This window comes from Salvia miltiorrhiza, chromosome 1 (genome assembly GCF_028751815.1).
Source record: "Salvia miltiorrhiza cultivar Shanhuang (shh) chromosome 1, IMPLAD_Smil_shh, whole genome shotgun sequence".
Lineage (NCBI taxonomy): Eukaryota > Viridiplantae > Streptophyta > Magnoliopsida > Lamiales > Lamiaceae > Salvia > Salvia miltiorrhiza.
Genome location: NC_080387.1, coordinates 77,272,516 through 77,291,331, shown reverse-complemented (window position 1 = coordinate 77,291,331; position 18,816 = coordinate 77,272,516). Strand labels below are relative to the sequence as shown.

The window sequence follows — 18,816 nt, the reverse complement described above, 5'->3', positions numbered from 1 at the left end:
AGTTAGAGAGAGAAAATCGAAGAAAAATGAACTTGAATGATATATAATAAAAATAATAAATTATAGTTGAAAAATATTTATAAAATGATTGTTGCATATGAGATTATAAAAAAATAAGTTGTGGTAGATGAACTTATTTTTTGGGAGCTTATAAGCTCTTGGAGCTTATAAGCTATTTGGGAACTTATTTTGCCAAACACTTTGGAGGAGCTTATAAGCTCAGCCAAACACCCTCTAAGTCAATTAGGCTCTTAAAATTTCGCAAAAAAATTCCCAATTTCGTCACAATCAGTTTTGACCATATTTTAATATTTATGGCATCATCAAATTCAAATCAAGTATCCTAAGTCGTGTAGAAATAAAACCAAGTAACCAAGCAAAATTTAAAATTGATCGAGTTTATGTACGACATTAGGAGAGAACTCAAACTATAAATCGCGTACAAATTGTCAGGCACCAGCTATAAATCACAAGTAGACAAAATCCAGCTGGTTTAAATTAGGTCTCTCACCATCTCGTTATGTCACCATTCAATGTATTTTTCAGAATTAAATTAAACAGAACCTGCCGGGCATTGCTCTAGTGATAAAGTTGAGGCATCCAAATTTTTTTTTTTTTGTAAGAGGTCTTGGGTTCAATCTCGCCTATATGCAGGTAGTTTTCCCACGTTTGTGTGGAAAGTGTTCCGCCTGCGTGCGGGTAGTTTTACCACTAATTTGATCATTTTAATTAGGAAAAAGAATTAACATATCTTACTCTAATTAAAATTGTCATCAGTGGTGGGCACATTATGTTTGTCCACAGGGATAGGTAATCGTTTATGTTAAATTAAAATAGTTTATACACAAAAGTAAAGGAAAATAAATAAATAAATAAATAAACATTCAACATCGTATTCAAATAGTAAATTTTAAAGGAAATAATCTAAATTAAAATTGCAAAAATACAAACTATCCATTAAGGGTGTGTTTGTTTTTTATCCCTCTAAATGGAGGGATAATATAATAGGGTATAAACTTATCACTTAAAGTGGGGACCACATTTGTTAAATCTTATTTGGTTTGAAGGATAATATATTTATCCACTCCTTATAAGGTGGTATAAAATTATATCACCCTCTCTTATACAACCTACCCGAATTTTTTTATACATCAAAGCAAACAATGTATAAGGTGGTAAATATAGCTTATCTCTCCCTTATACCTCAAAGCAAACACACCCTAAGAGAAAAAAACTTAACAGGTTAACTATACTTATCATTTTATCATTCAGATGAAAAATTTAAAAATTATCTACTAATTTTTAAATTGTAAATTCGAGTTTTTAAACTCGGATCCACAACCAAACTATTCCTAATTGTGAGTTCTAACTTTAAAACTCGAATTCACAATTCAGAATATTCTCGGTTGTGAATTATAGTTTTAAAACTCGAATGCACAACCAACCTATTCAAGTTGTGAATTTTAATTTTAAAATTAAATTCATGATTAATTATAGTTTTAAAACTGCACGCAGCTCGTTGATGACAACTTGATTCACCGATTGCATGGTCGCATCGTCGTAAGGGAGTTGCGCCATTTGTTGCACGACATAGGCCGCCTTCACAGAGGAAACCGTAGCGAAGAGCTTTGCCACAGAAGCTTCGATGACGGCTCTGTCTCACAATTCCAGCATGGTTTTTTTGTCGAACAGCTTCGACTCGCAACATCACAACTTTTTCGATATGATCGGGAAGCAAAATTCGAAATTCTAGCAATTCTCTATGAATTTTTTTAGATGAGTTATTTTTAAAATTGGTTTCGCGAATTTGCTTCTTCTTAGAGATAGGGTTGAATCCATTAATTCTTATGTCATTTTTATCCGTTCACAATACTATTTTCATTAATTCTATTTATAGCAGTAGGATTCACAAATTCCATTCATAATAATAATGAGACTCAAACTTTACTCACAACAATACTCACTATTATCAATTATTATTCATCACTTTCTTAAAACTCGTAATGTCCACAAAGTAGAAACAATATTGTGGATGGAGGGAGTATATAAAGCTGTAAAATGATTTATACTCATCTTTCATCAATAATTCAGAAACTCATCTTTGTATGCTAGCTACAAGCCTTAATTTTAGCCTTTCGCGGGCACTTTTCAGCCATTTTTCTTTTTAATATGGTAGATAAAATAAGGAAAAATCATTATTTTGCATTATATCAACAAAAATGTAGTACTGCTATTTGTTAGTGTTTCTGATTCTTCTTATAATTGGATGAAATTGTTTATTCAAGCTCTAAAATGATAAATATTCGTGGGGTACTCGAGTCCTGAATTTGAAGAAAAAAAGCTCGTCCAAATTTGATAGTCAATTTTAGTGAATTGAGTTTGTGCTCTTCTCTTGAGTAATTAATTTTTAGTAGAATGAGAAAATGTTTATAAGATTGTTGAATTCTAAAAAAAAAAAAAAAAACTTCTTCGAAATTTGATACTATAAACTTTCACTGGTAGATTGTTGATTTCATTTCATGCTCTTTTAAAATTATTCCACGTTTAAAAATAAATTAATATATAAAATTATCCAATCTCATATAAAAATATAAAAAGTACTTGAAATTGTTTAAATATTAGGTATAGAGAGATAATATATTGCCAAAAAAAGAATGAAATATTTATAATTGAATATCCCATTATGAAAAGTGGGACATTTGTAATGGGACGGAAAGAGTATTCATTAAGATAAAAAATTGAAAATATAACTAATTTTTTTTGTAAAAAATATTATCCTCTAATTATAAAAAGAGAAATCATCATAAACGAATTGTAGACTAATGAAGTATATATTGTTCATGCAATACTGCTTTGTCTCCAATTGAACAAAAATCAGAATCCAACTAAAACTAAAAGAGGTCACATCAATCTCATAGGGCTGTTGCGATTAATTTTGCGGTCAAACCTAAATGTCTTTAATTTATTTGTGGCGAAAATTCTTTAGCATTACGGCTGCAGGATTTCAAGTAGCATTTACACCATTATTTACGACTCTATGCTTAAACTAATGATACCTCAGTCCCATTTTACTTAACGTGTACTATAATATTGTCTTATAATTTTGAAATATTAAAATCGAGATGGAGAGATTTTTTTTTTGGATTGTTTTATTTTTGCTATTATTTTATAACAATAAAGTCCACAAACTTAACGTATAATAATAATAAAATTCAAATTTCACTCACTACAATATTCAATTATTTATTATTATCAATTATTATTCTTCATTTTCTTAAAATTCGTGTTGTCCATAAAATGAAAATGATATTATGAATAGAGATAATATTTTTTGTGAATGGACAAAAATGATAAATAAAACCATATTTACTGTAGATTGGGGAGTATTAAATTTTTTGGCCGAATTTTGTGCCGACTAATATTTTCAACGCTTTTGAAGCCTAAAAATCAGTACAGCATCCAGATTTGTTCATATTCCGCACATGGAATCTCCATATCATTAGGTCAACAATATGACTTTCAAATTTCAAAGTTCAACTTTCTAAAATTGTTAATATATTTTTCTATTCATTTAGTAATTCTGAATTGGTGAAACTGTTATATTGCGTGAAAAACCAAACGTGAGGAGTTTGAACCTAAAGGCTAAAATGATATGCGTATTTATTGTTTAGGAAATATTGTTCCTTGAAAGAGGCAAGAAATATTAAATAAGGATACTAAATTATCTCTTTGAAAAAAGAAAAGAAAAGAGAGGATACTAACGATGAATCAAATAGCAGAGCTATAAATGAGAACAGATATGAATTAGGTTTGAATTGTAAAACTATTGAAGAAATATCAACTCAATTGAATTACGAGAAAAACGTGATAGTGCGCAGAATCATAATCATAATAAAATAAAAAACTAATATTATTATTATATAAAAGGCTAAAAAATAGCATCACAAAGCAATATAAAAAGAAATTCATTGCCTTAAAAAATTGAAAAAATTAATAACCCCCAAATCAATCCTCCCAAAACGCACACTCGACTCCACACATACTGCAATGGAAGTAGAATCCGGCACACCGCCACGGCCACCGCCGCCGTCTTCCGGCGCGCAGTCCCAAATCAGCCGTCTCAACTCCTACGTCGCGAAATCCCGCGTCGGCAAGCGGTTCAAGGTTACCGAGCGCAACACCTCGTTCACCACGGAGCTCCGCGCCGGCACCGCCACGTTCCTGACAATGGCCTACATCCTGGCCGTGAACGCCTCCATCCTGTCGGATTCCGGCGGCACGTGCTCCGTCTCCGACTGCATCCCCCTTTGCTCCTCCGGCGGCGACTGCATCCCCCCCGACGCCTCGTGCAAATTCGAACCGGTCAACCCCGGGTACGCCGCGTGCCTTGAGAAAACGCGCAAGGATCTGATCGTGGCGACGGTGGCGTCCTCCCTCATCGGCTGCGTCATCATGGGCCTCTTCGCCAACCTCCCCCTTGCATTGGCGCCAGGGATGGGCACCAACGCCTACTTCGCCTACACCGTCGTTGGCTTCCACGGCTCCGGCAACGTCACCTACCAAGCCGCCCTAGCCGCCGTCTTCATCGAAGGCCTCATCTTCCTTCTCATCTCCGCCGTCGGCCTCCGCGCCAAGCTCGCCAAATTAGTCCCCAAACCCGTCCGCATCTCCTCCTCCGCCGGCATCGGCCTCTTCCTTGCCTTCATCGGGTTGCAGAACAATCAAGGCATCGGCCTCATCGGCTACAGCTCCTCCACATTGGTCACCCTCGGCGGCTGCCCGGCGGGCGCCAGGGCGGCGGTGGCCCCCGTCATGACCCTCGCAAACGGCACGGCTGCCCTAATTCCCGGAGGCACGGTCTCCGGCGATATACTCTGCCTCCACGGGCGCATGGAGAGCCCCACTCTGTGGCTGGGTATCGTGGGATTCATCATCATCGCGTATTGTTTGGTGAAAGACATCAAAGGCGCCATGATCTACGGAATCATCTTCGTTACGGCGGTTTCCTGGTTCAGAAACACAAAAGTGACGGCGTTTCCGAGCACGGCGGCGGGGGACGCGGCCTTCGGCTACTTCAAGAAAATCGTTGACATCCACAAAATAGAGAGCACGGCGGGGGCCCTGAGCTTCAAGAGCATCGGAAAGGGGCATTTCTGGGAGGCTCTAGTGACGTTCCTGTACGTGGACATCCTGGACACCACAGGGACGCTCTACTCCATGGCCAGCTTCGCCGGATTCGCGGACGACTCCGGCGAGTTCGAGGGGCAGTACTTCGCCTTCATGTCGGATGCGTCGGCGATCGTGGTGGGGTCGCTGCTGGGGACGTCGCCGGTGACGGCGTTCATCGAGTCGTCGACGGGGATAAGGGAGGGGGGGAGGACGGGACTGACGGCGCTCACGGTGGCGGCATACTTCATGCTGGCATTCTTCTTCACGCCGCTGCTGGCGTCCATACCGGCGTGGGCGGTGGGGCCGCCGCTCATACTGGTGGGGGTGCTGATGATGAAGGCGGTGGTGGAAGTGGATTGGGGGGATATGCGGCAGGCCATTCCGGCCTTCATGACTCTCATTTTGATGCCGTTGACGTATTCCATTGCCTATGGCTTGATCGCTGGGATTGGGACCTATATTGTCTTGCATTCCGGGGATTGGATTGCCCAATTTCTAACCAAATTTCGCCCTGCAAATCTAAATACTCACAATGCTGGGGTCAAAGAAGAGGTATGATTACTACTACTAGTTTTTATGGTAATTAACTTTTTTTTTCTTCGGATTAATGGTTAAATTTGCACATTAGTACAATGATTTGTAGATTGAATTTGTGAATTGGGATTGACATTTGTCATATTCTTTTATGTATATATAAGGGATATTGAATTGAACAATTTTTACTTGATGTAGTGCTAATTGCTTGTTAGCAATAATGTAGATAGATAGTGCACAGGTATTGAATTGCACAATTTTATTTTTTTGTGTTTTTCTTTTTTGGGGGATTTTGGAATTGAGTTTATTTTCATTTAAGAAATTTAGGATATTTGCTGTAACATAAAATCAAATTGGAAATAGGATGTGCTAATTAAACTAAAATTAATGACCCAAATTGGCACTTACCTACTTTCATCCAGAAATAAAAACATGTTGCAAATTAAAGATAATAGCTGTTGATTTTCGTGTAACTTTTTATAACAAACCTACATAAGGTTTGTCAAACAAGCAGGTGAATGATAGATGAACAAAAGTTGATCAGCATTTAGAAAAATATCGCAAAGAGACAAACAGTAATTACATGGAACAAACATATTTATTTAATTAAAGAAGGTAATGAAAAACTTAACAAATTATATCCAACCGAAGCAAGCATGCTCTTATCCAAAAGGATAGGGAAGTAAAACCACAGAAAAAGAAATTGAGAAATTCAAATAATTTGTAGTTTGACAAAAATCATATCATAATTATCCGAGACAACAAGAATAAGAATATCAATCATATTTAGCAATTACGAGTGTAATTATGTTTAGATACGAATAGATTTTGGTAGCGTATCAAAGGATGATTGATGTCCGTGTTTATCGAAGATTAGTCCAAGAAAGCAAAGCGGGTACGAGACCAAACAATGTCCACGTACGTACTCCAATAGATGCAACTCATTTTAATTTTCTCCTGTCCAAACACCTCGTGCTTTCTTGACCATGTGCTCCCATTACATATTTCGATTTTAATCATTTATTGTGGATTCAATTTCAAATTAGATATATCAATCAAATCAATCTACTTGATTTCTCATCAATCATACGACGCTCAGAACTTCCAAAGTTTCTCAATCTACGAATCATACAAATCTTCGGCTCTAACTTTATATCTTGAATTTCCAAAGTTTCTCAATCTACCAAAGTAATTGCCATGTACTCCGTAACAACATAGTCTCGTTTAAGGATGAACACGAGTTTTAATGAAGTTGTTAAAATTATTGTAAGTAAAATAAAAGTACAATTTATAGAGATAATTAATGTTAATATTAAAAAATAGAATAAAAGTACAATATTAATTAAAAATAGAATAAAAGTACAGTTTATAATTAAATATAGGAGAAAATGTATGATGTGATGATTCATAAAGTTAAATGAGACTATTTTTTGTGGAAAAAAAAAGGTAAGTATGACTCTTTTTGGTAGACGGATGAGTATAATTTGTTTAATAATTAACTTTTTGTAATAAAAAAAATTGTATTTTTTCAATTACTTCATCCGTTCTAACTTTTAGTATCCATTTGAAACTGACACAGATTTTTATAAAGTGATTGAGTGTGTTGTGAGTGGAATAAATGTCTTACCTTTTATGTGAGTGTTAAAGTAATTAAAGTGAAGCAATGGTCTCACATACTTTTACTAGAAATATAAATGGATACCAAACTATGGGACGGAATATAATAGAAATACAGATACTAAAAACTGAGACGGGGGAGTATAACATTTAAACTTGTATTGGATTCAAAAATAAGTGTGATGAGGATGAAAGTATGCAATTCCAAAAAATCGTCGAATTAAGGTGAAAGCAACTTAATCCAATCGATAACAGCGCAAAGTTATTGTAAACACACAAGCTACACACGATACACATTACACACAAACAAAGTTATTTGAAATCAATACAAAGTCCCAAAGCTCCACCATATTCATTTCTTTATTGCTTTATGTTAGATCTGTTATTTTTTAGTATATCAACTGGTGACTTCTGTGGGAGTTCTAAACTCGAGCTAGACGTTGACGTTTTATATCTTAGTTTGTTTCTTTCCTTTTCTTCCCTGTCGTAGGAACTTTACGATCGGAAGAACCAGGATGGATAAGGACAACTCGAACATCAACCGAGACCTTAACGCGAAATTTAACCTAGAAGAGGCAATTGCTTCCAACAGGGCCAAAGACTTGGTTGTAGAGCTGTTGAACGAACCAGGAAATGCTACCGATCCAAGTTCAACTCTATCGAACAACGTTGTTGCGGTGACAACAACTAGAGAAAACACCACCATTGGGATGTCTGATCTGTAGACCCTCAATATCATCTTGATGAAACAAGTAATGAGCATGGCGGGATCGGAACTTCAAACACCACATTCACTACCCTTACGCTGCTAATAGAACCCCATTCAAAACCGACGAACAAGAAAATGAGACCAAACCACTGCAAACAAGGGAGGGAGAATGTAACACCCCAACTCATAAACTTTACGATTTAAAAAAATAGAAGTGCTAAAGATAGAAAAATAAAATTTATTGAATTTCAAAAACTAATTAAAAAAAATCATATTGCCGAAACTAAAGTTGTAACATGAAATAAAACGATAAACTGAAAAGTAACAAGTTCAACTTAATTTTCTATGGAATTACTTAATCTCTAGTCATTCTCGATTTCCATGGCTACCTCGACTCCGGAACTGCCAAACTGAAAAGATAAAGGGGTGAACATATTGAAAATATACTCAGTGAGGAACATAACAAATATCCATATATGTCACATATGAAATCAAATCACGTTCTCATAACATGTAATACTTGCAAACATGCGCCAAGGGGTAGCGACCTAATCCCCTTGACGAAACATAAACATAGCTTGAGTCGATGGGGTAGAGACCTAAGCCCCATGACCAATCGTAAACTTAACATAAGTCAATGAGGTAGAGACCTGAGCCTCATGACTTAGTCATGATGTTATAACAAGAATCGATGGGGTAGAGACCTGAGCCCTACGATTAAATCGTAGACGTAACCTAAGTACATGAGGTAGAGACATAAGCCTCATGACTTAGTCATAAACTTATAGCATGAATCGATGGGGTAGAGACCTGAGCCCTATGATTAAATCGTAGAGGTAACATAAGTCAATGAGGTAGAGACCTGAGCCTTATGACTTAGTCATAAACTTATAACATGAATCAATGGGGTAGAGACCTAAGCCACGTGATTAAATCGTAGACATATCTTAAGCCAATGAGGTAGAGACCTAAGCCTCATGACTTAATCATAATCATAAAAAGAGATGTATGTAAACACGTAATCAAACATGAAAAATAAAAACATACATAACAATATGAATAAGCGTAAAATCCTTCACCTTGAACTTGAATTTGATGTGAAACGAAGATCCTCGTTGCACTTAATTAACCAATAATGAAGCTCGAGTAATCCTTTCTTATAGCATCTAATACATAATTATTATATCAAGGTTTGTGTGTCCATGCCTCCCAAGTCCGTCTGTGGGATAACTTTGATAAGCATGAATGTAATTTGAATAAATCACTTTGTTTTTCATACAAATACGTATCTATAGATATATAATGTGGTTTATATAAATCTTTATGAAAAGAAAATAAAAAAAATCAATAGCATAATTAGTCTCGTAAAAGATGTGGGGTTTGATGTGATAATTTCATGCTAGAAGTATCCTACACGTGATCTACTAAGGAAATATAATGTTCTTTTTTTGTTTTTTATGGATTAGTATAAAAGTGATCAAAGCTCTAGTATTTCTCGTAGGTTTTAAATTCTTCAAATATAAACAAAAATATATAGTTTTGATAAATATAAATATTGTATTCTATATTTTTTTTTTAAATTTGTTACAACCAAAGAAAGGAAAAAACCCACTCACACTCTAGCTCCTAAGGTGACTCGAACCCCCAACCTATTGGTTGGAGGACGCTCCCCGACCTATTGGTTGGAGGGGAAGCGTCTTACCAACAGACTACGCTTCATCGTCTGTTGGTTGTATTCTATGTATATCTCCTCATAAGATAAGGAATAAAGATGATAAGAAAGAATTATAATTCTAATAATAATAATAATAATAATAATAATAATAATAATAATAATAATAATAATAATAATAATAATAATAATAATAATAATAATATTTCAAGTTATAACTTATTATTCAAAGGATCGAGCTATTTGGATCAATTTGATCTGAATCAAATATGAAAATTTATTACATTTCAATATAAAAAGATATTCTTACCCTTTATTTTTTATTTTTTATTTTATAATTTTAATATATCAATTAAATATATATGTATATATTGGGAACATTAATTCATTAAATATTTTTGTATTTTCAATGAGAATTTTGACTAACTTATAGTGTGAATTAAATTGGTGAATCTTCTCAACATGCACGAATCTTTTTATTTTGACATGCATGAATCTTGTATTAAGAAAAAATTTATGATTTTTTGTTACCATGCCTAAAATATAATTAATTTATATTTCTTTTATATTTTTAAACTTCTAATAAAGAAATAAAATTTTTTAAGTTGCACAAACCGTCGTCCTTGCATATATACATGATTTTTTTTTTGATTTCACAACGCAAGAACACATTACTCGATCCATCGATTAAAGTTGGACAAAAAATATTTTACCAATTGAATTGCGCTTGATTACATGTATACACGATGTATATAGATAAGGGCGAGTATTTAGATTTCGGATCGGATTTTTGCCTAATCCAATCTAATCCGAAAATTTAAAATTTTCCTAAAATTCAATCCTATTCGAACCATAGTAACTGAAAATCTGAATTTGAAAATTCAAAAGAATCGGATAAAATTCGATCCGAACCTAAAAAATCTAAAATGTGAAAAAAAATTGAAAATATGCGGAAAAAAAATCTAAAAACTAAAAATTTCTGAAATATATATAAACTTAACCAATTAGATAATTATGATCGAATTAAGGTTCTAATTAACAAACCATTAATTATAATCAACCAAGATGAGAGTGTAGGGTTAGAATTTAGAAATATTTAACTATTTAAGAATTACTCCCTCCGTCCACCAATTTGTGTCCTACTTATTTTTAGTAAACATTTCCTTAATTACTACCCTTATATTTTACACTTATTTGCACATATGCCATTGAGGGACCCAGTACTTTTAATGTTAAATAATGTCATTAGGTAAGTATACTTATTAATTGTGGGTCCCCTTCTCCACTAAACAAATAAACAATACACTTTTTCTTAAAACTCGTGTCCCCTTCCCCTAGGATACGAATTGGTGGATAGATGGAGTAATATATATATATATATATATATATATATATATATATATATATATATATACTCCCTCCGTCCCTGAAATAACTTCTTCTTTGGGGACGACACGGGTTTTAAGGAAAAGTTGTAAAGCGTATTGATAATGGAGAAAAAATGTTATAATTATTATTGGAAGTTGTGAAAATGTGTTATAATTAGTATTGAGAGTGGCAAAAAGTGAAAAGTAAAAATAAATAAATATTATTAGTGGTTTGGGGCTGTGAGCCTTCATGGCTGATCTCGAGTTTCTTCTTCTTCCTTGTGCTGTCAGTGTGCGACCCATTCTCTCTTTTTTTTCTACTTTGTTGTGATGTTGTTTGTCTTCTTTGGTACTTCTGGTACCGTTTCTTTTTGCTTTAATATAATCTTTTCCTGATCAAAAAAAAAAAAGTTATCCAAAAATGGAAAGAAAGAAAGAGGACGTTATTTGGGGGACGTCCCAAAAAAGAAAAATAAGAAGTTATTTGGGGGACGGAGGGAGTATATTATATTTATATATAATATTACAATAATATTTATATTATAAATATAATTCAGACTTCGAATATTTTTGAATTTTAAAACTATCTTTCCGATCTGATCCGAAAAATTCGAACCAAATATTAAATTTCGGTTTGGTTCGGATCAAATATTCAGATTTTGGGTATTTTGCTCACCCCTAAGATAGTCATCTTCCAAATATATTCACCAAAAAATAAATTATCATTAAAATATTTTATAATTGAAAATGAATAAGTTATAATGGTACTTAATAAACTATAACTAAAATTAGTAAACTCAAGTTCTCCTTAATTATTCATAATTTCATTGGAGATTAGAATAGGCCTAGTCTCACACGATTTTTCGTCATATTAAAAAAATTACTTATAGTAAATATTTAAAAACTAGAACTAAAATTAGTAAACTCAAATTCTCCTTATATATATAAAAATTACACTTCTTACGAAGCTTGAGTACTTTCCTTATATTGCAAAAAAATTTCTTTTTATTAACATTTTCACTTTTCCACCTACAACACTTAACACACAAAATAATAATCACTTAAAACTCGTGCCGAAAGAAATTGCTCAAGCTTCGTGGGACGGAGGGTGTAATATATATTATATCATATTTTTACGACTTTTTATATTATTAGTAGTGTTCCGAATTATTATGATCTCATGGAAAGAAGAAAATCAAAATGATGTTGAAAAGTACACAACACATAACTCATAATGATTTATGTAAAGAAGTTTATTTTAAGAATAATATCTGATATTATATTAATTATTTATAAGCATTTTAATTTATAAATTGAAATGTTTTTTATAGTGATTTTGGGTGTTTAAATAAAAATATGTTACAAAAAAATTTAAAATAAACAAAAATGTCAAACAAAAAAAACAAATTATTTAAAAATAAAAAAGTAAAGAATGTTCATGAATTAAGGAGATTAATTTGAAATAAATTTAAGAATATGAAACGTTGGCTTAGCTACAAATAATGAAAAGGCACTTATTGACTAAACCGAAAATGTATTAAGCAAAAATCATGAATTCAATTGATGACCTAGAAAAATGAAAAGACAATTAAATCTATGTTCATGAATATATTACATTTAGCATTTTCAATATTTTAAAATTTCATTAGGGACATTTAAAATAAAATACATTTTTAGTTTAAATATTAAGACTATTTTTGCCTTCATTAACTCGGATCAATTTGATCCGAAAGAATCTATCCTTATTCAAAATAATTTCCAAGAACAAAAATAATTCCAACAACACCCAATTATCTGGAAATTCAAGAGAAATAACTATTTGTGAAAATTAATAAAATGACTCAAGTTGCAAGTCACAATGATGATTGATCTGAATTACATACTCCTCCGCGCAATAAAATCCATCTGATTGTAGGTAGAAAAAGTGAAGTCTATTTATTGGTGGAAGATATTTAATACTCCACATATTAAATACTCCACCCTTGCACCCAACAATAAATCTATGCAGCCACATTGTGGCCACCCACACACTAATATAATAAGAAAAATCTTAATTTATTTAATTTATTTTTTAAAATAAAAATAGGATTTAGTTATTTTACTATATTCTCTACATTGTACTTATTTTTTTTAAAATTTTTTTGCATTTTTTATTTTTAATTTATTTTTAATAAAAATAAAAAAATTACCAAAAAATTACAAAAAAATAATTACAATGTAGAGAATATGATAAAATAACTAAATCTTATTTTTATTTTAAAAAATAAATTAAATAAATCAAGATTTTCCTTATTATACTAGTGTGTGGGTGGCCACAATGTGGCTATTTAGCATTACTCTGCACCCAATGACCCAACTCACTTATCATTGATTGCTCGAGCATTTAATTGGACATCCTCAAATTTTAATCGGAAAGCAAGCATCATAAGTTAATTAATTAAATCAACCATATATGATTAGTTTTTTATTGATATCAAGGGTCAGTTTCTACAAAGACACCCCCTGATTTTTTATTTCTTCTATTTTATACTAGTAAGTGGCCCGTCAAAATTCGACGAGGATCTATTATTATATAATTTTGTAACATTTTATTTTATTAAAATATGATTTTTTTGGATATATTTTTAAGCACTTCGAATTCACCATGCAAGGTGATTTTTTTTTTATTAGCAATATTTCCCTTGCTTTTCAAATTATTTATAATTCATATTTTTCTGACCTATGGGTTGACTGAATATGACAGATTAATTGTAACAGTTGCATTTTCATCATGGTATACCTGTCCACTATAAATTGTTGAAGCAATTGTCTAACAAAAAGTACTTGTTGTCCTTTTTTTCTATCTTATATCTTGAATGCTAAGAACTCTCTCGGTATCAATTTATTTATTTTGCTCATGCGAGATGCATTATACGGAATATCTAGATAGTATTCGTCCTCTGCATAAATTAATATTAGCATTTGCACTTAACTATAAAATAATTGCACTTATATATATATATATATATATATATATATATATATATATATATAGGGAAGGGCTAAAATAAGAGCATTTTTAAGATATAAAATAAGAATTATTTTCAGCCCTTAGATCATCAAGATCTACGGTTGATTCATAATCCTGTTGGATGGATTTATGGTCCTGAGTTCGAATCCCAAATGTAGCAAAAATTTATTTTTCATAATTCATACATTTATACAACAAATTCATACGTGTTCTACATAAAATTCATACATTAAAAATTGCTCTTATTTCTTATTTTAGGATGTGCTCTCACGGTAGCCCACCCCTATATATATATATATATATATATATATATATATATATATATATATATACACTTGAAAGCTTGAGAAATAAAATTAATTATACACTTTTTTATAGATGAAATATAAGATTAGTTGATTTGTTAAAGAATTCTTCTTTTTATAAGATTTATCTATATTTGCGTCAATTACTTATTTGTTAATAATTGTGATCGTGATTAAATACACGTAGAATGATTTACCACGTAGGATAAGATTTATTTTGCTATTATATGGAGTATATTATATATAGATTATGTCGTATGAAATAATGAAGTCTTGGGTTTTAGTTGGTTCGTATATAGTTGGTGGCCCCATATTTATTTAGTTTTGAATCAGCACGCTCGACTGCTCAAGTCCTACTTAGGCATAATCAAAACCAAGAAAATCTGCACCGTCTACCACTCAAAGTCGTTTGCCAAATAAAATAAAAATAAAAAAATCATTTTTAATGTGTTAAAGCTAAATCCACAAATTAAATACTGAAAAGTTTTCAGAAAATCTGGTAAAGATTGTTTATTTCATTTTTAGATTTGTGTAAAATGAGTAAACTAGTAGAGTGGGGATGTGCTTTAGCCATGTCTTGTTGTCAAGTGGATCTCGTGAGATTCATGATTAATGAAGGTGGAAGTGCCTCTCAAATCTCAACTGTATGCTTTTCCTTGCAAGCAAAAGTCCCAAAATATGGAAGGATTTTTTATAATAGAAAATCGTATAAATGATGTTTTATTTTATACACAAAAATTTGGGTACAACTGGATTGACCCGCACCCAAACCCTGACCCGCATCTTGACCCAAATCGTGTAAACGACACTATTTGATTATACAAATGACACTACCTATAATTGATTTTGTAATTACAAAATCCCCGATGATTTTGTAATCTTCTTGGTACTACTGGTGCCTTATCGTTCTATAATATTTACTTTCCTTATCAAAAAAAAAATTGACACTATTCGTTATATAAATGACATTGTAACATTTTAGTGTCATTTCCAATATTATAGTGTCATTTAAAATATTATAGTGTCATTTACAATCTTATAGTGTCAATTATAGCAAGTGTCATTTGTATTTCTGAATAGTGTCAATTATACACACTGTCATTTACAATGTTATAGTGTCATTTATACGCAATGTCATTTGTATAACAGAATGGTGTCAATTACATGCAGTGTTATTTGTGAATAGTGTCATTTACACGATTTGAATCATGATGCGTGTTCGAATAGGAATACGGGTTAAGACCTGAGTACAAGTTAATTCGATCGTACGGTACATTTAATTGTATCCAAGATCACCTCAAAATTATATAAACCAGGGGGCTTAGCCTACTGGCCACCGGATCCTCACTTAAGTTGAAGTGACCCGGATTCGATCCCTCTTGGGAGCGAATTGGAGATTGGAGATATAAGGTGGATTTGGTGAATGGAGAGATAAGGTGGTTCTTGGAGTGGATGGGGAACTAATTACTAACATCTAACATGACTTTGCCCGATCAAAAAAAAAACCTCAAAACTATATACAATAGGTTGTGTATTATGTGTATAAATATTAGTTACAAGTTAAGAATTGTAAAACGATCTTATGAATTTTGTTCCAAATATTGTAATTAAATATCAGAGTTACAAATATGTCATTGAATATGAATTTTGTTCCAAATATTGATTCGTCTTATGAATTTGACCTATAAAACGATCTTACACAAATTTTTGTGATATATTTTTAAAAATGCAAAATAGAATTTTATCTATCTCAATTCAATAGGTCATAAAGCTTGAATATTAGTGTTAAGAAATAAATCATTTATAATAAAATGGAAGAGAGAAAATAACTTTCATTATGGTGTGATAGTATCTTTGTCAAAAAAATAGAAATGAGAAAGGAATATATTATTTTCTAAATAAAATGAGAGATAATTATTTGTGAGTCATAAAATCATAATGATATTTTGTGTGAATAGTGAATGATGTGGATGTGTTTATCATGTATTAATTTTTATTTTTAAGAAGGGACCTATAAAATTAATTATGCTTTAGAGAGAATGTGTATGGTGTTAGTATACAAATATATTAAAAAAAAAACAATTTATACGATTAACATTTGAACTTTGTAACAATTACACCCTAACGTATACAAAATTATAAATCAACACAAAGACTGTTATTTTTATGAATAATTCTATCTTATTGATCACCACGACTGCAATCTCCTTGAACTACATAACCCACAAACCAATTTTTCAATCGGGCATCAGTTTTACGTCGTGAAATTAAGGGTCCATGATTGTTCGAACTTCAGAGCCAAATCGATGTCAGAATGAAAAATTGATATAGAAATTTGTAGCTCATATCAAGCGATTTTGGTAATGGTCTTAATTTCAACTTAAATGAAGTTCATCCCACTTGACTTAATCGAATCGAACCGAACCGAATCCCGAACTTTACTTACCGAATACTTTGAGGCTCACGAGTCTAATCGAGCCTAAACGATTTTTCTAAATTTATATTTATATTTAAAATATTGATTATTTGATTCAAAATAATAAATATATTAATTATTTTCTTATAACAACCAAAATTAATTAGAGATTTAATACAATTATTATTAATTTTACTGGATAAATATAAGTTGTGTCTATTAATAATTTATATTTTTCAAGTTGAATCACTTGACGAACATGTTCACGAATTAATGAACCGAATACTACTAAGCTCAAGTTTAATTTATTTATTTATCAAACTTCTCTAAATGAATTTGAACGAACTTTTTTCAAGCCGAACTCCGAATAGTTCGAAATGACGTCTAAGTGGGTATTGTAGATTAGCGATGTGTAATGGCTACTTCCTCCTCTTCGGTGCGCTTGATTTCTTTACTGCCCTAATTATATGCATAGTGTAGCCGCCATTGGTTAACATATTCTCCGCTAAAGTGGATAGATATCTTAATCATCATTTAAAATCTGAGAATCTAAGCAATTGAGGCCCGGTCATTTTCTCTAGTCACTTGAATTTTTTCTTAAAAAACTGAAAATCGACCACCACTAATCATCAAAAATTACGCCACGTATCTTACCCTACTAAACAATTTTTAATACGTTGATTGTAAATGATTTTCGAGAGGGTATTCAAAATAATAATAATAACAATAATAATAATAATAATAATAATAATAATAAATATGTACTTTTTTCTAATAAAAGATTATGCTTCCTCTTAATATTTAATCTGAAAAAATATTAAGATTCTACTCCCTCCGTCCCACCGAACTTGAATCGTATTCCTTTTCGGGTTGTCCCACCGAATTTGAATAATTTCCTTTTTTGACAAAACTTAAGTAATTTAAAACGCTTAACAAAATTAATTGCACCCCTTATTTTTCTTTAATCAATCCCATATAATTCTTATTTCTCAAAAAATCAGAACATTTTAATAGTCATACTTCAATAATTTAAATTTTATATTTATAATAATTTTATTATTTTAATTAAATTTCTGATTTAATTAATTTAAATTTTATATTTAAAATAATTTTATTATTTTAAAATAAAACATAATTAAAATAATTTTAATATTTTAATTAAATTTCAGATCTAATTACTTTAAATTTTATATTTAAAATAATTAATTATATAAATAATTAGTTAATCACAAATTTACAAACATAGTTAAATAACTAAACAACAACTCCTTAATTTCCGTGCCCAAAAGAAAAACGCCTCAAGCTCGGCGGGACGGAGAGAGTAACTTTTTACATTAATAATAACAATAATAATAATAATAATAATAATAATAATAATAATAATAATAATAATAATAATAATAATAATTAACAGCGAGACATATTTCAATTGAATGAAAACACAACTTGAACTTGAAGTATATATCCTTGTCATCGAAGAGCTCATGTTTGTTCTCAATGCTCCAAGTCCGCCACCTATAACTAATGAGTTAGTCGATGAAGACCGAGAAACTCATAAGAGGTGTCATAAGTTAGATACTATAGTGAAATGATATATCATGAACACTGTGTCACCGAGATTGCAACTCCAAAACTTGAGAATGGACGATGTTGTTAGCATCTTGTTGAATCTCAAAGATGTTTATGGGCAATCAGATAGAGCTGCCCGATTTAACTTGATGAGATAAATCTTAGCTTGTAAGATGATCAATGGCTTACCTCAATACCCGATCAGGTCATGCACATGACTTACCTCATAGATAGCTTGACCTGATGAGTGGGGATATTGAAGGCGAGACCAAGATCGATATCATTCTGAACTCTCTTTTTAAGTCTTTTGAGAACATTTGTGTGATTGTTGTTGTTGTTGTTGTTGTTGGGTTTGTACGTATACTATGAGCAAGAAGTTTTATGATTGTATACAATGTTACTGTACCACTATTTATTCTCCCATCTGAGTTATTTACAATTGCGTATG

General features: G+C 31.7%; 1 protein-coding gene across 1 annotated transcript; it reads left to right on the top strand.

Annotated features, from left to right (window-relative positions):
- The first annotated feature begins 3,834 nt into the window (after positions 1 to 3,834).
- On the top strand, positions 3,835 to 7,979 carry LOC131006404 (adenine/guanine permease AZG1). The gene is made up of 2 exons (XM_057933575.1): positions 3,835 to 5,721; positions 7,811 to 7,979. Exons 1-2 carry the CDS (start codon positions 4,048 to 4,050, stop codon positions 7,841 to 7,843), a joined length of 1,707 nt encoding a protein of 568 aa, XP_057789558.1. The 5' UTR covers positions 3,835 to 4,047; the 3' UTR covers positions 7,844 to 7,979.
- The last annotated feature ends 10,837 nt before the right edge of the window (positions 7,980 to 18,816 follow it).